The sequence below is a fragment of the Zootoca vivipara genome, chromosome 6 (genome assembly GCF_965207765.1).
Source record: "Zootoca vivipara chromosome 6, rZooViv2.hap1.1, whole genome shotgun sequence".
In the NCBI taxonomy this organism is placed as follows: domain Eukaryota; kingdom Metazoa; phylum Chordata; class Lepidosauria; order Squamata; family Lacertidae; genus Zootoca; species Zootoca vivipara.
Window position 1 is genome coordinate 7,290,553 of NC_142589.1, and position 21,133 is coordinate 7,311,685.

General features: G+C 47.8%; 1 protein-coding gene across 1 annotated transcript in view; it reads right to left on the reverse strand.

Annotated features, from left to right (window-relative positions):
- Window positions 1-16,203, reverse strand: part of TMEM116 (transmembrane protein 116) — a 31,135-nt gene extending 14,932 nt beyond the window's left edge. The window contains exons 1-4 of the mRNA XM_035117174.3: window positions 16,029-16,203; window positions 13,910-13,956; window positions 11,591-11,654; window positions 8,713-8,853 (exon numbers count right to left, since the gene is read on the reverse strand). Coding sequence (XP_034973065.3) covers window positions 8,713-8,853; window positions 11,591-11,654; window positions 13,910-13,956; window positions 16,029-16,094 — 318 coding nt within the window. The 5' untranslated portion in view covers window positions 16,095-16,203. The remainder of the gene's footprint in view (window positions 1-8,712; window positions 8,854-11,590; window positions 11,655-13,909; window positions 13,957-16,028) is intronic.
- Between the last annotated feature and the right edge of the window lie 4,930 nt (window positions 16,204-21,133).

The following is a 21,133-nucleotide window of genomic DNA, read 5'->3' on the forward strand; positions in this document are numbered from 1 at the left end:
TTCTGCAATCACACTGTGTATAAACTTGGGACCTGTGCCAGTATGGAATCCTCTACTCAGCCAAGCTCCCTCCAGCCCTTGGGATTCCACTAAGAACTGCCTGCATGCTGTCAAAATGATTTTCATCACCCTAACAACTAGCCACTTGCCTCTTTAAAAAAAAGTGCCATTTTCAGGATGCTGAATTCTGGGACATGTACACAAATGACACAGAATTGCAGAATATGAGGTTTTAAGTGGCTATTTGCATTTTAAAATGACTGGCATATTCTTGGATTTTAAAATGGCTTTTCCAGCACCTACCTGCCACAATAACTGTTCTTATAAGAAGAAAAACGACAAATCCAAAGGAAAAAGAGTTCTGCATATTATTGTTAAAATAGCCTTGGGGCAGGGCATGGAGTTTGAAGGCAGAAAGGGCTAAGGGCAGAAAGAATTCCTCCTACCCACCAACATCCTTTTAAGAAAACAACAACAAAGGAACTTTTTAGAACTGTATTATATTATGAATACCATGAGGAAGAAGATGTTCCCCCTTTCAGGGGACCAGCTGACTGGATGGACAAAACAAAGCATTTGCGGAGAGGCACCCTGTGTCATTTACGGTGGTCCTGTAAAAAAGCTTTTAATTTCTAGAAAGCAGTTTTTACTACTATAAGCAAGTTTATGCCACAGTCCGTGGTACCTGGCCCCACCCTGACATTCTCTTCCATCTGCAAATGGGGTGGGAATCAGGCCCAAACAGAGGGTGGGCCATATGGGCCATTTGGCCCGGGCCTCCGATTCCAAAGGGGGCCTCGGTCAGGCTCACTTTTCTTATCTCAGCCTATTGTACCGCAGCTTCCTTTCTTGATTAGCTCCTGAACCCCAGAGAGAAAGGCACAGGGCAGACTCACGTAAACAAAGGCACAAGGCAGACTCATGTAAAGAAATCCCAAACTCCCTTGCAGAATCCCAAAAATTTCCACCACCATGCCAACACAGGGTAGGTGGGCTTACCTGGCTGATTGCCACCCATCTTTCTATAGCTGGGGCTGGGGCAAAGGTTTGTGAAGGGCTTTTTGGCCCGAGCTCATCTTTGTTTTCTTAGCAGCTATACTGCTCTTGGTCTTCGTTAGGTGTTTCTTACCTAATTCTGGGGTTGGGATGCGACCTGCTGGGCATCCTGAGGATGCTGGGGTCTGGCTCCGGGCAGTTGTGAAGGCCATGGAAGCTTCCCACGGCCTGTAGGCTGATTGCAGAGCCTCCGCAGGCCCGGGGGAGGTTGGGGCTTGCCTCTGGGAGGCTGCAAGGCTTCGGAGGCCGATCACGGCCTACAGGCCCATCGCTGAGCCTCTGCAGGTCTGGGGGAAGTCGGGGCTTGCCTCTGGGAGGCTGCAAGGCTTTGGAGGCCGATCGCGGCCTACAGGCCCATCGCGGAGCCTCCACAGGTTAGGCAGAAGTCAGGGCTTGCCTCTGGAAGGCTGCAAGGATTCAGAGGCCGATCGCGGCCTACAGGCCCACCGCGGAACCTCGGCAGGTCTGGGGGAGGTCGGGGCTTGCCTCTGGGAGGCTGCAAGGCTTTGTGGGCCGATTGTGACCTACAGGCCCATCGCGGAGCCTCCGCAAGCCCGGCAGAGGTCGGGGCTTGGCTTCGGAAGGCGGCAAGGCCTCAGAAAGCTCAGGAAACTCACTTCCAGGTTGAAATCTCAAAGAGCAAGCTGCTACTGTGTTTCTCATATTTTAAGACGTAACCATAATTTTCAAGCATTTGAGAAATATAAGCCATACCCCAAAAATAAGCCATAGTGGTAGGCGCAGTTCTGGAGGGCACCAAGAAAGAGGCGAAGCTGCCCGCACCTCTCCAGTCACCCCTGAGCCTCCGGGAGCCAGCAGCAGCGCCAGCTGCAGGAGGAGGAGGAGGAGGCTTGCTGGGTCGGCACCCAGCAGCGCCGTGCGGAGCGCCCTGAGCCTCCAGGAGACGGCAGGAGGAGGAGGAGGCTTGCCAGGTCAGCACCCAACAGCACGTGCGGAGCGCCCCAACCCTCCAGGAACAAACGCTCCTGCTGGCTTGGGGCTTGGAGCGCGCGGCGCTGCTGGGCGCCGACCCGGCATGCCTCCTCCTCCTTCTGCTGACTCCCAGAGGCTTGGGGCACGCTGGGCGCCGACCCAGCAGGCTGCCTCCGGAGGCCAGCAGCAGCAATGCGGCAGGAGGAGGCCTGCCAGGTCAGCGCCCGGAACCGGCTGCTGCAGCGCCAGCCAACAAAGCGCTCAGCAGCGCCGCACACCCCGAGCCAGCAGGAGCCAGCAGCAGCAACGCCAGCCGCGCCCAGACAATGGAGAAGGAGGAGGCTCCAGTGGCAGCAGCGGCAGCAGCAACAGCAGAGGGTCTTCTCGGTAGTGGCACCCGCCCTGTGGAATGCCCTCTGATCAAGGAAATAAACAACCACCTGACTTTTAGAAGACATTTGAAGGCAGCCCTGTTTAGGGAAGTTTTTAATGACTGATGTTTTATATCGTATTTTTAATCTTTTGCTGGGGGCCGCCCAGAGTGGCTGGGGAAACCCAGACAGATGGGCAGGGTAGAAATAACAAATTGAATTGAATTGAAAAGCATGAATAAGATAATCCGGGGGGGGGGGTGTTGTGTTTTTCAAAAGTGTACCTAGTAACTGCTATCTAGAATCAATCTGGATTGAAAACAGCATGCTGCGGATGGCTACGAGATGCTCTGGATTGAAAGTTCATTTTAGTGCTCCAAACGGGGTCAGTGTGTATGTGGCTTAAGTCTGACCCGGTTGGGCTCTTCTGATATTTTTGTCCTGCCTCCCTCCTGCCCCTTTCCCGCCCATCATTATAACTGCTTTGCTTTCCTCCCATCCATTGTGCTGGCCAAATGGAGTGGAATTTTATTAAAAGCTTTCTAGGCCATTTGGATTTAATTGGGGGGGCAGGTAAATTGTACAGCAGCCACACAAGGACCTTGTTGCATTTCAGTGGAGCATGGAATTCACGTTTGGAGGGGGTCATGAGAGGATCCTGAAAAACACAAATGGTTCTTTGGCAACTCTGGACAGGCAAATGGAGAGGACATGGGAACAAGCAGAGACAGCAAACCAGGAGTGTTGCTGAGGGATGGCCCTGTTGGGAGTTTGGTAAATATATTGCAGTGGAATGCAGAAATGGGTAGTCTGGTTAGATTGCTTGCAGTGTGGATAAAAATCAATAAGTTTTTTTAAAAAATTAAATCAGATTCTAAAAATAAAATGCTTTTGGAGGAAAAATCTTCCTAAAGTTTTCTATTTAAGTTACAAAAAATAATAATCCTTCCAGCAGCAGCTTGAAGACCAACTAAGCCGTTTACCTTCCCGCCGGAGTGGTCCCTATTTATCTACTTGCACTTTGATGTGCTTTCGAACTGCTAGGTGGGCAGGAGCTGGGACCGAGCAACGGGAGCTCACCCCGTTGCAGGGATTCGAACCTCCGACCTTCTGATCAGCAAGCCCTAGACTCTGTGGATTAACCCACAGCGCCACCTGGGTCCCTCATTGTTATTGCTATTATTTCAATTTCTCACCCACCATACTATTCCGAGGCAGGTTACATCAATTTAAAAATACAATATTAAAATCAGTTTGAAACAAATTACAAAGAATCTCTAGTTGCTAGAAACCACAGGAAGGGAGAGTGCTCTTGAGTTCAAATCCTGCTTGCTACAATATTTTTCCGTCTATAAGACACCCCCATATACAAGACACCACACCACCCCATTTTGGGCACTCAGTTTTAAGAAAATGAGGGGAGATGGCCCAAAGTTGTTGAGCCTCTCCCCCCACGCAGCTGCGGGCAGGAAACACTCCCTACATCGTTTCCTGCTCACAGCGGCTTCAGGGGAAGTTGGACTCCCACCAGCCATAAGGTTGGCGGGAGCGCAACCTCCTCTGATGCCGCTGTGCGCGGAAACGACCCAGGGAGCGCCTGCAGCGCGCAGCAGCTTCGGGGGGGATTTGTGCAGCTTCTCTCCCCCCCAATACAGCTGCAGGCAGGAACCCCAATTGTTCCCTGCTCGCTGTGGCATGGGGGAAGCCGTGCTCCCGCCAACCGTGCCGCTTCTTCTATTCCCCCCCCCCTAATTATCCCTGTATTGGACGGCCCCAGTTTTTTGGCATGATTTTGAGTCAAAAAGCCTCATCCAATACATGGGAAAATACAGTAGTTTCCCACAGGCATCTGGTTGGCCAGTGTGAGAACAGGATGCTTGAATAGATGGGCCCCCATTGGCCTGATCCAGCAGGATCCTTCATATGGATCTAGATCTAGACCCCAGAATGCCACACACACACACACCTCAGAGAACTTCTTAGAGTGATGGATCTGCCAAGAGGGCCCTCTCTGCTGATCACAACCCCCCCCCCCCCGAAGGTCTGCATTTGAGCCATAGTAATGCCAGGTACTGCAAGGAACTTGGAGACAAAGCTGTCTCCTGCCTTTAATTTCCTGGCAAAATTTGTTAGCAGACCTTGCAGCTTGGGTCAATTAGATGGGAATAATCGCTTACAGTTTCTGAAGTTCAAAGGCTTTATTCATGCAGGAATTATTGACAGGATGAGTGGAGGTGAGAGGAAGAAAATAGCAGACGTATCTCAATAAGCTGGGAGAGAACAACAAGCAAAATGGCTCAGCTTTTAGGGGCGAATTAATTTAAACAAAGAGCTACAAACAAGTGCTGGCTAGATTGCTCCACAAACGTGCCCTTTGGTAGTTGAAAGCAACACATGCATTAACTTTGAGTCCAAGGGAAGGGAACATATTTGCTTTTCTCCATCCAAATTTTTACATTTGACTAAGAAGAGAGCGCTCTGCTGACTCAGACCAAAGGCATCCAGTATCCTATTTCCCACTGTGGCAAACCAGATTCTTCTGCAAGATTACCTACACAAATTACACACAGATACAGATTTAACTTGATTCGAGACACATATGTACCCTTCACATTCTGATTTTGGGAGGCAGTTTACAAAGATGAACTTCTGGGTGCAGAGCCCAGGAATGTGGTTTGGCTAAACACTGTGCCTATATTTATTCAGCATTTTGCTTCTTAACAGGCCTGTGGGCAATTTCTGTATACAGGCAAGATTCCTTTGGATGTGTAAACAGCTTCAGAATAATTCAAATGCTCTCTTAAAGGCAGGAGCAAACTAGGGACCGGGGGAAATGTCAGAAAGACCAGATGTGCTGCAGGCCAGCAAATGGAAAAAATGAAAACACAGAAACAGGAAGATCGGATTTCCTGGCATGACTGATAATACATGTGCAACAATAAGCTTGAAGGTTTGGAAAACCAGTAGGCCACTGTCATTTAAAAAGGAAGAATATAATGATTCTAACCAGGGACTCCTATAGCGGGGCTTGCAAGGTATCCCATTCAAGGGGTAGTCTAAATTAAAGGTAAAGGTAAAGGGACCCCTGGCCATTAGGTCCAGTTGCAGACGACTCTGGGGTTGTGGCGCTCATCTCGCTTTACTGGCTGAGGGAGCCGGCGTACAGCTTCTGGGTCATGTGGCCAGCATGACTAAGCTGCTTCTGGCGAACCAGAGCAGCGCATGGAAACACTGTTTACCTTCCTGCCGGAGCGGTACCTATTAATCTACTTGCACTTTGACGTGCTTTCGAACTGCTAGGTAGGCAGGAACTGGGACTGAACAACGGGAGCTCACCCCGTCGTGGGGATTCGAACCGCCGACCTTCCGATCAGCAAGCCCAAGGCTCAGTGGTTTAGACCACAGCGGCACCTGCGTCCCTAGTCTAAATTAGGTTCATCCTAATTTAGATCACACTCACACCATGCACTGAAAACGCTATAATACCACTTTAAACAGTCATAGCTTCTCCCAAGGAATCCTGGGAACTGTAGTTTGTGACGGGTGCTGATAGATTCCTTTCCCCCTCCCAGAGCTACTATTCCTAGAGTCCTTTAACCACCACTCCCTCTTCACAAGGAACAGCTCTCTGGAACCTGGAAGGCCAGCAGGAGTGTCCCTGGATTTGAAGTTTAAGAATACTGTATCTGGAGACTGGCTACCAGTGAGAAAATAACAGGAGTGATCAAAAGGACAAGAAAACTGGGCACATGTTATGTAAGATGGTGGCCTTTTGGGCAATATCCAAATGAATATGGTCTTAAAGATAAACTCGTCAAAGCATAATAAAAAAAATTCCTTCAGTAGCACCTTAAAGACCAACTAAGTTTTTATTTTGGTATGAGCTTTCGTGCATTGTCAAAGCATCTTTGCCCATATTATTATTAATAATATTATTAATATTAATAATTAATAATAATAATAATAATCATATACCTCCCTATACCCGAAGGTCTCAGGACGGTTCACAGAAAAGATCAACATAAAAACCACATTCTATATAATAAAAATAAAACAACCCAATAACCTCCCCCTCCCAAAAAGAGCCACATTTTAAAAGTGTATAGGATATATAGCTATCATGAACAATATGACCTGAACTGTATTCTTCCCTGGGAATGGCTATCTCTGATAGAAAAGAAACAAATAAATAAATAATTTGTGCTCCCCTGATGCATTATATGCTGGAAATCTCAATAGTTTGTACAGATTAATTATTATTTATTTGTGTTAATAAATAGGATTCCCTAGGATCTAGGGCAGGGGTAGCCAATGTGATGCTCTCCAGATGTTGGTCTCCAGCCCCCATCCTTCCAGGCCAATCGCCATTCTGGCTGGGAGCTGGAGCCCAGCCACATCTGGAGGGCACCACACCTGCTACCCCTGGCCTGGAGAAATTTCAGATGCTGAAACATTGGGTTGACCGGCTCTGAATACACACCACCACCACCACCACCACCACCACTACTCACAATCGTGAGGTGAGTATTTAGCATTTAGCTCTAGCTCTAGCTCCCAAACTGGGATCACAGGCACTTGGGACCCCAGGATCAAAGGCACAAAACACATCAGCACAGCACAGGTACATCAGTTCCTGCTTTCCCTTGAGAGTGTTGTGTATGCTCGTTCCAGGAAGTTTACTGCAATTTCACACCTGCTCACTGCCAGGCAAAGTCTATTGGCGCAGACCCATGTTATGGTTTCGCTCTATCCCAAAGCAAACAAAAGACCTGAGACCCCAGTCAGAGCAGACAAGTCTGGGCTCGGCAGATTAATTTCCTGGTTTAGCAGAAGGCTTCTTCCAACAAACACTTGGCAAAACCCAACCAACCCCACAGCCTTACAACAACCGCTGCTCTGATCTGCAAGTTTCTGGGGCAAGCAGGTGTGTTTTAACCCAAGAGGCAACTGTCTTCTGCCTCCAACCCAGAGCTTTCCGAACTTTTCATCTTGGCGACAAACTTTTTAGACATGCATCCTTTCACACACAGTTATTCAGTTTTGCTAGCAAGCCGGAGGTTAAACTAACCCCTTTCCAGCCCTGGGAAGAGAACGGGGAACATTCGCGCGACACACAAACGTGTTGCCATGCACAGTTTCGAAAGCTCTGGTCTAGAAGGAGAGCCTACTCAGAAGCCAGCTCAACTCCTTGAAGAGTTGAGCTGACATGTTTACCAAACCACACCTTTTGTGACAGCTCAGCACCCAGCCAGCACACATTCCAGCTGGTGTAACAAGGAGAAATCCCCAATGCTCCAGTCTGCAAAGCACCAGAAAAGCAAATGCAGTCTCAGAATTGGAGGACTGTCTTGCTTTTGTAAAGATTGTCCAAGGAAGTCCTGATTCTCCAAAGGTGGGCAGTGGACCAGTAGACCACAGACCATTTGATCACTGGTCAATTTCTAGCAGACCATCTCAGGCAGGCATCCCCAAACTTCGGCCCTCCAGATGTTTTGGACTACAATTCCCATCATTCCTGACCACTGGTCCTGTTAGCTAGGGATCATGGGAGTTGTAGGCCAAAACATCTGGAGGGCCGCAGTTTGGGGATGCCTGATCTCAGGCCTTCAGATGCCATCAAATCATGTCAATTATTATTTTTTATACGGCATTCTGCTTTTGGGGGGAACAGGAAAACCGGATGGCAGCTAACAACATAGCGTAAGGGAAGACCAGTTATCTTAGAGCACTAGTAAGTTCACAGTTACTAAACCCCATGAAACAAACAAACAAACAAACCAGGAAACTGTATCAGAAGCAGGAAAAAATAACCAAGAATAATTAGGGTAGAATTAGGACCCCAAAAGCCTCCTGGGACAACAGCCACATTCCTACTAAACAGCAGAAGGCTAACAGTGATGGGACCAGACTGGCTTATCTACGGAGTGTTTTCCATGAAAATGGAACCACATTGGAGAAGGCCCTGCCTCTAATGGCCTTCTGCTTGACCACGTGTAATCTATTTGTTTTAAATGGGACTGAAGTTATCTTGAACTTTGTCTGGATAAAGGAGACTCTGGAACAGGCATCCCCAAACTTTGGCCCTCCAGATGTTTTGGACTACAATTCCCATCGTCCTGCTAGCTAGGGATCATGGGAGTTGTCGGCCAAAACATCCGGAGGGCCGCAGTTTGGGGATGCCTGCTCTGGAACATGACTGTGAGGGGATTTGAACCTGGGTCTCTCCCAGGTCCTAGTCCAAGCTTCTAACCACTACAGCACCTTGGCTCCCTAGGTAGCTTGCTGCTAGTACCTCAGGCAAAAACCCATTCTCCATCCCTGAAACAGGCCAAAGTGCCGGCATCGTTCTTACCTCTCCTGTGGCTTGTAGGTTGTAGCAAGCAGCCTCTTGGCTTGCGGACGTAGCAGCCTCTTCACTGTAGAGGAGAGCCCCCAACAGCCAGCACATGCCCAGAAAGAGATCCAAGAGGCTCAAGTAGAACAAAGGCCGTCCCTGGGGAAGAACATGGGTTGTTATTTCCTTATTTACTGCATTCACAACGCACCTTTTTCTCCAAGGAGCTCAAGGTGGTGACCATGGCTTCTTCCCCTCCATCTTATTTAATCCCCACGACATCCCCGTGAAGCAGGTTAGGCTGAGAGGTAGCGGCTGCCCCCCAGAGCTTCGTGGCTGAGTGCAGGATTCAAACACTGGCCTTTCCCAGGTCCTGTTCCAACACTAACCACTACACTACACTATTGTGGCATCGTCCTCCCCCATGAATGCACCTAGTCCTCTTGTAAAGCCAGCCGAGTTGGTGGCCATCACTTCCTCCTGCGGGAGGGAGTTCCGTAGTTTAACTATGCACTGCTTTAAGTTCTGGTGCCCTTTCCCCATTCCAGACGAGAGGTTGAATCCTGCTTCTTCATCGCCAATGATGGGGAAGCATATTCTGCTCCCGATCCCTCGAGGCAGCAGGTTAGATTAGGGGAGTGGTGACCAAACTTGGCGTCCTCCAGCTGTTTTGGGATTACAATTCCCATCATCCCTGACCACTGGTCCTGTTAGCTAGGGATGATGGGAGTTGTAGTCCCAAAACAGCTGGAGGGCCAAGTTTGGCCACTGCTGGATTAGGGGGTACAGGACGGCCTGGGTGGCAACCAAGGGGAAATAGCTGGCTGGGTGGGATAACAGCCAGCAGGAACAGCTGCCTGAGGCACTTGCTGCCTGAGGCAGGGGCCTCACTCTGCCTAATGATAGGACTGGCCGTTTAACTGGGTTTCAGTTAAAATACTGCTATTGACCTATCAAACTTGCCGAAGCTTTAAGATCTGTTCTACTGAGCTGGTTCTCAGAAGCCAATGTGAAGCCTCCCCAGAAAGGACCTCGTGGCCACTCTGGTAAGCTATGATGGTATAGGAGTACTTTTGCGAATAAATAAAGTAAAATTATTCCATTCTTTAGCAGGAACAACTGTGGGAGGAGCAAGCATTTCAAGATTACATGAATTAGTCTTTGGCAGCAAGCAGTTTTGCGGCCCATGAAAGGCTAACCAATTGATTACAGCACAAGGTTTTGTGGCTGAAGTCCACCTCACCAGAGGCAGGAAATGGATTCTCGGCCGGCAGATATTTAACCTTTGTACTGTATATCGTATTGTTGTTTTATTGCTATGGCTGATGGATGATGTAAATAAAGTTTCAACCTGTAAACAGAGTTTGAATGGTCATGAAATGTGGGAAGGACCCACACTGGGAGAGGAATCCATCGCCTCCCTTCACAACCAAGCAGTTTTGGACACGAGTTCCAATCCTACAAGCATCCTTTGAAATCCCTCTGCTGGGGTAAGGAAACTGTTAAACTGCATAGTAACCATGGGGTCCGAAAAGTTCACCCCATGCATTTAAAGTGCTATGATACCACTCTAAAATGGCTCAACCCCCCCCAAGGAATTCTGGGAGTTGTAGTTTGTTAAAAGTGCTGAGAGTTGTTAGGAGCCCCTCCTTATCCCCCTCCCAGAGTTACAATTCCCACAGTTCCCTGTGGAGATGAACTGAGTGTTAAACCACTCTGTGAACTGTAGCTCTGTGGTGGTTCCCTCACTACCCTTTAAAAAAAACTACACTTCCCAGAATTCTTTGGGGGGAGCCACGGCTCTTTAAAGTGGTGCCCTAGCACTTTAAATGTAGTTACAGGTAGGTAGCCGTTGTCAATGTGGCCTTTTCTATGTGGATGCTGATTGTAGCAACAGGAGGCCAACGTTCATGTATGCGAAATTTGAAAATCGCAATAAATATTTTGAATAATATAAATATATATTTTTAAAATGCACCCACATCTGAAGGGTCCGAGGTTGCGGGAACCTGCGTTTAAGCATCCTTGAAGCCATGTGTCATGCTTCAAGGATGAAGAATGAAATAAAAACCCATTTTTTTGCTGCAATTCCAAGGTTTGTAATAAAGTTGCTGGTTTCCTCGCTCACTGTGTCTGTCCCCCCCCCCCCCGCTTCTATGGTGTGACATACAGACAGAGGTGGCATGACAGACAGAAAGTCAACAGGAGAAGCTTCTCCGCACAGGCATGCAGTGAAAGGCTTTGTCTCTCTCCCCCACCCCCCATTATTGCATTTATACACCATCTTTTTTCCCTCCAGGGATCTCAAGGTGGTATGCTTATTTCTTTTCCTTCTCATTTAATCCACACAACAACCCTGTGAGGCAGGTTAAGCTGAGAGAGGCAGCGACAGGCCCCAAGGACACCCCGGTGAGCTTCATGGCTGAGTGGGAATATGGACCCTGGTCTCCTTGCCATGAAGCTCACGGGGTAATGCTGGGGGCCAGTCACTGCCTCTCAGCCTAGCCTAGCTCAGAGGGTTGTTGTGGGGAGGGGCAGAAACATGCACACCACCTTGAGCTCCTTGGATAAAAAAAGTGGAATATAAATGCAAATAATAATAATAATAAAGCAGCCGCTTATTGGCCAACGGAGGAGTTGACCTCTTGCCAGGGGCTCTGCTCTTGCACAGAGCACAGCTGCTCTGAAATGAAACAAGATGATGATTCAGCCACCAGCCTCTAGAGTGAAATATTTGTTTTAGCAACGAGGAGGGAAGAATGCCCTTGAAATTTTTAAACATTCTTCATGGAGATTTCTGCCCCTCCCTTCTGAGCTGCTTACATAAAGGGCAATTTAGGTGAATTCTTTTTTTAAAAAAGCAATAAAAAAAACACAATAAAAGAAATTCCCTTACCTGGGGGGATCTGGCTGTATTCTGGAGCACTGCATACCCAATCAGCGAGCTGGACCCTATTATGCTGTGGGAACAAAGAGTTGATTGGTTGAGTAGAAGGGTGCCCATAGGTGGTATTTAACTCCAGTTAAATTAGCAAAGATGTATCATACATATGATAATAAGTGCTGGAAATGTAAAGCAGTAGAAGGAACGTTTTATCACATGTGGTGGACTTGCCCCAAAATAAAAGACTTCTGGGAAAGGATTTATAATGAACTGAAGAAAGTGTTTAAAAACACTTTTGTAAAGAAACCAGAGGCCTTTTTGTTGGGGATAGTCAAGAATGAAATACCCAAGAAAGATACCACATTCTTTTTATATGCCACAACAGCGGCTAGAATCTTGATAGCAAAATATTGGAAGACACAAGAGATACCACCTGTGGAAGAGTGGCAGATGAAAATGATAGAATATATGGAACTGGCTGATCTGACCGGGAGGCTCCGAGAACAGGGAGAAAAATCGGTGGAAGAAGATTGGAAGAACTTCAAAGCTTATTTGAAGAAGAATAGTATTGTAATTAATTAATAAGAAATGGACTTGGAGTTATATATAATGCTGTAGCGTAGGACTGGGCTTAGTGGTAAAGAAAAATAGGCAATTGAAGACAATGGTTTCGTAAACAATTAAGAAGAAGTACAATTTATATAAGGTTAAAATGATTATGAAATTGAAATTGCTAAAAAGAATAAGTAATGAATCGCAGTAAGGAGGATCTGAGGAAGTCGCAGAACAATGAGTTGACAAGAGATTAAGCAATGAAATTATTGTTGCTGTTCTTGTTTTTGGTTCTTCTTCTTCTCCCCCCCCTTCCTTTTCTGGTATTGTCAGTTGTGTTATGTTTCTATAAAAAAATAATTAAAAAAATTGGGAAAAAAAGAGTAGAAGGGTGCCCACAAAGGCTACCTGACATCTAATGGAGGGAAAGAAGTGGGCGGTGTGTGTGTGTGTGTGTGTGTGTGTGTGTGAGAGAGAGAGAGAGAGAGAGAGAGAGAGAGTTTTTGGCATTGCACAGGGTGCCCCTGAAATTGGAGGCGCCAAGGTCCACCACTGTTGCCAACTTTCCTTCTAGTGGGGCTCTCATGCCTTGAACAGCAGGTGGCCACCAGAAATTCTGTAGCTGACAGTTTCTGCATCATTGAGCCTGCATGATGGAGAAAGCTTATCTGCCGAGTTTCTGCTTCTCACTCAGCTGCTTAAAGGGCGTAGGACAGGGGTCGGCAAGGTTTACCTCACCTGGGCTGGTTCACTCCAGCGGAGATCCCTCCGTGGGCCGGATCGTGCGCGCGCCTGCGATTTCTGGCAGACATGATTGTCGGCATATGCGCAGACACAATTTCCCGCACTGCAGAAGCGAGTCCCCGTGCCACGCCGGTTTAGCACAGCACGCGGGGACTCGCTGAGCGGGCAGCTTGGTTCGGGGGCAGCTCGTGGGCCGGTTAAATGACCCCCGTGGGCCGTTTGTGGCCATGAGCCTTAGGTTGAAAATAAGTTGATGACCGCTTGAGCTGTTGCTCTTCTCTCTCTCTCTCTCTCTCTCTCTCTCACACACACACACACACACAGCTTAATCCTTGCTACTTCCAGCTTCCACTGCCTTAGACCAGTGTTTCCCAACCTTGTGCCTCCAGCTGTTTTCGGACTACAATTCCCATCATTCCTGACCACTGGTCTTGCTAGCTAGGGATGATGGGAGTTGTAGTCCCAAAACAGCTGGAGGCACAAGGTTGGGAAACGCTGCCTTAGACAATGGATGCAAAGGAGGACTGGCATTTGCAAAGGGTTGCCAACATTTTTCCCAAGCCCCCATTATTGTGCTTTTAACAGTGGCTTGATCTGCGGACAGTAGAAGGCAACCAAAAATACTTCTCTCCATCCTGTAAAAAATCGGCAGCTTCCAACTTTTGCTGAATTTAATGGCACAAAGATAATGTAGAAGCCCAAAGCATGCATAGAGGTCTTTGCACAAATGCACCTCAAGGGGGTCCCTGGCCAACAGGGGCAGTGAAAACGTTTTAATTTGTCAAAACTCCTGGCTGATGACATTTTCATTTCATTCATTTAAAACATTCATCTTCCGCCTCTCTGACACTCGAGGTGACTTGCAACAGGCTTTAAAAATAAGTAAATAAATAACATCAGCAATGGCCATTAAAACAGAGGAGAACAAATCCTCAAAGGGTTTCAGAGCTATCCTAAAACGAGAGACCAGCCTCTGGCGAGAGGTTCTCCATCAGTCCCAGGTTACATCTTTAGAAAGAAGAAGCTTTGCAGTACCTCAAAGAAGCCATGACTGCTTGGATCCAATGGATGACAGGAAAGATCTGGAGAGAAGAAAGAGCAAAATGAGGTGTGTCCCTGCATGACCACGGGATAGCTCAGTGGTACAGCCAAGGTTGCAGGTTCAATCCCCGTATGGGACAGCTGCATATTCCTGCATTGCTTGGACAGGATGTTCCTCAGAGTCCCTATGATTCTATGATATAGCCTTCAACAACTTGGTGTCCTCCAGACTGAGATGTGTTGGACTACAACTCCCATCAGCCTCAGCATGCATGGCTGCATGACACTGGGGCTGATGGGAGATGTAGTTCCACACGTACAGAGGGAAAACCAGGCTGGCAAAGCAATGCGTTCAGGAGCTCAATATGTGGATACACTGCATATTCCTGTATAAGACTACTTTTTAACCCAGGAAAATCTTCTCAAAAGTCAGGGGTCGTCTTATACGCCGGGTCGTATTTCTTATACGGCGAGTATATCCCAAACTCTGTATTTTAACTGGAAAAGTTGGGGGTCGTTTTATAAGCCCAGTCATTTTATATGCCAGAATATACGGTACTCAGAGCCAGTGTGGTCCGGAGGAGGACCACGCATGCCGCCTTGAGTTCCTTGGAGGAAAAAGTCGGGACATAAATGCAATAAATAAGGGACTTCTTCACACAGCATGGAGCTGTAACTATGGAATTTGCTCCCGCAAGACGTAGTAATAGATGGCTTTAAAAGGCATTTAGGGAAATTTGTGGAACGTAAGGCTACTAACAATGATGGTCATGTATTATGCCAGCATTGGGAACTAAGTGGATTCCCCTGGTGAGCATCTCAGGTCCTTGCTTGCGGGATTCCCACTGGGGCATCCAGCTGAGATGGGCGTCCTTTGGTCTGAGTCGCTGTCAGGCTCCTCTGATGTCCTTGAAATGAAGACTACCTACTGGTGGCCCCATCCTTCATGCATTTGGCTAATCCACTTTTAAAAACATCAGTCAGCAGGCAGCACAATGCCAGGGCATCCTGTGGCAGTGAGTTCCATAGTTATGCCCTGAGTAGGTTATAATTTTTATTACTATTTAGATTTTCATGGCCGCCTGCCAATAGATAAATGTGCCAAAGGTGGCTTACAAACAAGGCAACACTTAAAAATGCAGCCTCCCATATTTGCCTCATTAACAATAGACTCAAATCCAAGTTCTGCAAACTGAAGCATAGCCTGAACCTTTCTAGCTGCTGTGCCTTACTTTTAAAAACACTTCCTTCAAACAGCATTTGCGCACTCATTGTCATCCTACTAATGTTTACATTATTGCTAATTGGAGAATCCTGGTGGGGAATCCCACAAAATGCACGAGGAAAGTTGTCATAGCTGCAAAGTTCTCCCTTTTTTAAAGGGAAATTCCCTTATGCTAAATAGGCTTCCTCGAGAGAAAAGGGAAAACTTGGCAGCTATGAAAGTTGTCCTAGCCACCCAATTTCCTTTAGTTTGTTCTGGATACATATCCCCACCCCCACCCCCAGCTCCCTGGAAGTTCTAGCATTTTAAGAGTTGGGACTGGCACCTTTATTCTGCCCACACCCTCCAAACCATTGCATGTTTTCGTCAACCTGAGTATACTGCAGGTGTAGCTAAAGGCATGCTGTTGTTGTTGCTCCACAACAGAGTGTTATACCTCTGATCCTGACGAGAGCACATGGCCATGAGGACTAGTAGCCATGGATGGCCAAACCTGAGCACAGAAGGGAGAGGGAGGGGCAGCTAAGCGGAGGCAGGAGGGATCTTTCCACGCGGAGGACCAGAAACCTGATGAGGCTGCAGGGAGCCGCAAGGAGCCTGCACAAGGGACTCCAGAAGGTTTCTCCATTGGACTGTGGAGAAGGCATTCCGAGAGGGGCTAAATTCCCCACCCTGCTCAGAAAGAGGTCCCTGCAACCCCGCCTTTTCTCTGCTCAGAGAGCAAATGAGGGGTGGGGGGCGCGGGCGTCCACAAGACGCTGACTTCTGGTCGGAAAAAACGAGGGTGATTCTGGGCTGGCGAGAAGGAAAGAAGGACTGGAGTCAAAGAGGTGCGTGCGGGGTTTTCTTGGAGAGGGACGGGCATCGTGGCGGGTTCTCCTCGCTTACCTGCTGGGACCAGGCGTCCTGGGTGCGGAGCCCTCCGGAGGCAGCGCCGGGCGCGGAAAAAGCCATGCTAGCCAGGCAGAGCAGCCGCGGGAGCGGCCGGCCAGCGCCCCCCTCCTCCTCCCCGCCCCGCCCGCCTTCGCTGGTCCCGCCCCAGGCGCAGCCGCGGGCCGCGCAACCTCCGCGCCCCTTTAGAGAAAAGGAGGAGAAACCAACCGGGCGATGTGCGGGGGGTGGAGAGAAGGGGGAAATCAGAAAGTTACTGGTTTGATTATAGTTACAGGTAGGTAGCCGTGTTGGTCTGGTGTAGTCGAAACAACATAAAAAAATTTCCCCCTTCCAGTAGCACCTTAGAGACCAACTAAATTAGTTGGTTTCTAAGGTGCTATAATGCAAGGGATTTTTTTTATTTGGTTTGATTATGATGTTGTTGTTGATGATGATGGAAGGAAACAGGAACCGAAAATTTCAAAAGGTCAGAAGTAGTGAAATGAAAAAAGAGGGTTTTTAGACAAACAAAAGAGTAAATGGACAGGGGGGGAAAGACCCTCGATAAAGATGGAAAGAAACGGCAAGGAAATTTCTCTGCAGATCAAAAGCAGGAGCAGCCCCAGAGCTGTGATTCCTGCATCGCCGTGGGTTGGACTAGATGACCCTCGGTACCCTTTCCAGCACTATGAGTCTACGATTTCTAAGCCCCCCTGCGGTCCCCGCAGCGGTTTGCTTGCCTTGGGGGCGCCCCCTAGCGTCCGGGGTAAAGCCCCCCCTCCAGCATCACCCCTTTTCCAGCTGCGCCTCTACCATGCATTCCAGAGGCGCTCGCCTGGGGAGAAGGACTCTTATTTTGCTGTTCTCCAGAATTATTGCGCCTCCACAGCACCCCCAGCCACCTGCCCGTTTTTCACAATCCCCCAGAATAATACGAGGAGAAACCAGCCGCTACAATTCCCTGAATTCAAACTGTGGTCCCTTCTACTAATGAATCAATATCTCCATCTGCTGGTCGCCGCCGAATGCTCTCCAATGCCGTAATGCCACTGCTCCAAATGGATCATGGCCTCGTCTTTTCCCTGTCATCTCTGCGGCAAATAATATTAATAAATATAGACCACTTAAGGTTTTTTTTATTTTATTAACTAGGATTAATCATATCCTCTGAACATTGTGCTGATTAGGCAAATGTCGTAAGGAGGCCAAGGTGGATTAAATCTATTGGTCCTGCTAGCTTAAGGGATGATGGGAGTTGTAGTTCAAAAACAGCTGGAGACCCAAGTTTGGGGAAACCCTGGTCTAAACCTACTGCTGGGGGGGGGGGCTTATTCACATGGCATGGAATGAATTTCTGGAATCTGAATTAACTGGGGTAGTTGGTTGATTTTAGAATCTGAAGAGTCTTGAAATGTGTACCACTTAATTCAAAACATAGTAAGCTAGCCGTGTTGAATTTGTGAGTGGGACTGATTCTGCCAAATTTTGTGTGTGTGTGTGCGCGCGCGCAGAGACCTCAGCCCCCAAGTTTTGCCCTGACAAAATATGGCAATATAATCACAGGCACCATATGGCTTTAATGTTAAATTTGCATCCCCACCCAACTATATAATAACATGTCCCAAGGCAAATTAGGCAGTTTCATGGTGGGTTGGTCTTCAGGTGGCTAAACCTCCAGATGGTTACGGTAGGCAAACTAAGGCCTCGGGGCCAGATCCGGCCCAATCGCCCTCTAAATCCGGCCCGGGAATCAGCATGTTTTTACACGAATAGAATGTGTCCTTTTATTTAAAATGCACCTCTGGGTTATTTGTGGGGCATAGGAATTCGTTCATTTAAATTTCCCCCCAAAATATAGTCCGCCCCCCACAATGTCTGAGGGACAGTGGACCGGCCCCGTGGTGAAAAAGTTTGCTGAGCACTGATAATCCAACCACAGACAAGTGCAGTGTATCTCCAGATACATTGCTGGGTGCGAAAGTGGAAGGCAGCTGAGCATCCTCTGCTCATGAGCCCGTGGGACACACCTGCTGGACCACGGCAGGAATCTGGATGCTGGACCGGATGGGCCTGTGGCCTAAGGATGCAGCTGGGCTCTGAATAAGCTCCTACCTTAAGGGGTTGCGAGACAATAAATGTTCTGTAACATGCCAGTGAATGACTGACTTGCTCAACAAAATTGTCAGGGGTGGGGAGAGTGCAAAAAATGAGATTTGTGAGTACACCAATCCTTTTTGTTGTTGTTTAGTCGTGTCCGACTCTTCGTGACCCCATGGACCATAGCACGCCAGGCACTCCTGTCTTCCACTGCCTCCCGCAGTTTGGTCAAACTCATGTTTGTAGCTTCAAGAACACTGTCCAGCCATCTTGTCCTCTGTCGCCCCCTTCTCCTTGTGCCCTCCATCTTTCCCAACATCAGGATCTTTTTACAGGGAGTCTTCTCTTCTCATGAGGTGGCCAAAGTATTAAGAAAGCCTAAACTGGGTCCTTGAGAGGCAGGCACCTCTGCTTAACTGTTTCTTAAGAATTAAAGGGAAATATTGATTTGGGATTTCCCCCCCCTTTTCAAAACCCATTAAAAACAAGTTTTAAAAACAAAACACCAGTCCCAACTATGAGAGACCTGCCCCTATATATAGTCCTACTCTCTGCTTCCTATTATTGTGAGTGTGTTTTTAGAAAACCAAAAATATTTATGATTACAAGGAAGTACCAAAGGGAATATTCTCCTAATACTTGTTATTCCAGAACATCACAAATAAAATCCAGGCTTTGCAAACTTAAAAAGAATTTAATAAAAGGGCCGCGCAGAGAGAGATGTGCCCACCTGGATTCACCGCTCTCTCATCAAAACAGGCACCTGGTGACTCCACTCGAGTGAGCAAGTCTTTTGTGTCTTCTTGAAATGAGCCAGTGTCTTCTCCCTCAGTGGAAAATGAACACTAAAAAGAAGAAGCCCTGCAGCTTTGGCCCAGTCACTTGGGGCAAGGGGACAATTTCAGGCTGTCAATCAGATCTGCGACTTTTTCAGCAGACTCATTATCATTCTTGAGCACCTTTGAACCAGGAAGAGCCAGCAGTTGACACAAGTCTGCTTTGTCTGTTTGGACAAGCGTCCCTCCAGCTCCGTCACCTGAAACGGGAGCAGCTATCCTTTCCTAGGCCAAGGGCTGTTCTCTTTTCAAAAGTATTTTTTAAAGAAATGCATATAACACAGCAACCAAGAGTTAACCAGAACTAGGAGTTGACCCTTAGTTTTAACAGGCCCATAATATTCAATAGTAGGGACCCAGGTGGCGCTGTGGGTTAAACCACAGAATCTAGGGCTTGCTGATCAGAAGGTCGGCGGTTCGAATCCCTGCAATGGGGTGAGCTCCCATTGCTCGGTCCCAGCTCCTGCCCACCTAGCAGTTCGAAAGCACATCAAAGTGCAAGTAGATAAATAGGGACCGCTCCGGCGGGAAGGTAAACAGCGTTTCCGTGCGCTGCTCTGGTTTGCCAGAAGCAGCTTTGTCATGCTGGCCACATGACCCGGAAGCTGTCTGCGGACAAATGCCTGGCTCCCTCGGCCTATAGAGCGAGATGAGCGCCGCAACCCCAGAGTCGGACAGGACTGGACCTGATGGTCAGGGGCCCATTTACCTTTAATATTAAATAGTATCATACCCATGGTGAAGCCATGGCAACAACAGCCCATCTAGTCTGGTCCCAATGGAAAGCTTCCAAGCAGCTGTAAGCACAAGTGGGGCCAGCTCAAGACATTTTGGCACCCGAGGCAAACCACAAAATGCCTTCAAGCAATGTGCCTCAGCCGTTGCTGCCACTGGCAGCGAGCAATGCATTCCTTGGGAGGCCAGATCTGCTGCCCCTGTGGATCCTGCTGCCTGAGGCTGCCGCCTCCCCTTGCCTCATGGGTGAGCTGGCCCTGATAGCAACTCTCCCCTCCTTTTGCTTCCGACAGTATAGCCATCATGGCTAGGAGATGCGGACAGCTAAAAGGACGGACTTCTTCAAACAGCGCACAGCTGGCCTGTGGAACTCTCTCCCACAGGAGGCAGCGACGGCCAGTTACATCCTTGAGGAGGAACTCCAGGGGGCAATCAAAAGGAATTGGGCAAGTGAGGCAGTTCAAGAGTCCACTGGACTCCAGCCAAACTATACCAGAAGAAAATAAGAAGTGCAGACAACTGCTGGAGATGTGGGAGTAAAAATGCGAACTTAGTACATATGTTGATTAACTGCCCGATGATAATATCATTTTGGTGCGAGGTGAAGATATTTATAATAAAAAGAAATTGTTATTTAGGGGAACTGAATTTAATTCTAAATTATATTCCGGAAACGTGGGAGATTTCAAGGGGTAAAAAAAATGTAGTTATAGGTAAATCTGTATATTCAAATCTGAATTGTCAAATTGTGTTATTCTTGTTATTATTATAGTTTTTGTTGTATGTGTCTTCTGCGGTTGATGTTTGTATCGGAAAAATGATTAGATAATTTTTTTAAAAAAAGGAATTGGGAAAGTGAGGCAGTTCAGCTCCCTGCTCACACCCAGTTCTCCCCACTGAGAGTGAGGTGGACACATATTGTTTATGTGTGGGGATCTGGTATTGGGCAAAGATTTCAGCGTCACCAAAAACACACACAAGTTTCTAGATCATATGATGGTACAGATTGGCTCTGAAGCTTGGTGAAACTGAAGAGGACTGGAGATCGGGTCTCTCAAATCGGGTCTCCAGGCATTAATAGGGCAATGCCCGAAGCCTTCCCCTGCTACATAGAGGGCAAGCTAAGGACAGCATATGGGGGATTCCCCAACCAGAAGTCCCCCCCCCTTTTTTACAAGCAGCTGCAGATTTGCATGTTTGATTTGGATTAGGCTGCAGCACAGCACTGTGTGTGTGTGTGTGTGTCTAATCTTCTGCCCTGCTCTCTCATGGCCCCAAACCAAACTGCCACCCCCATTGTTGCTGGTTTTAATAAAGGGAAGAAGAACATGAAACACTCCAATCTCAGCATTCCCACCTCGGGCAGTTTGTTCTCAAACACTTAAAAGTTTATTTAAAACAAAAAGGAGGAAAGTCAATCATACTGAAGTGCCAACTCCCACAATCAGTTCT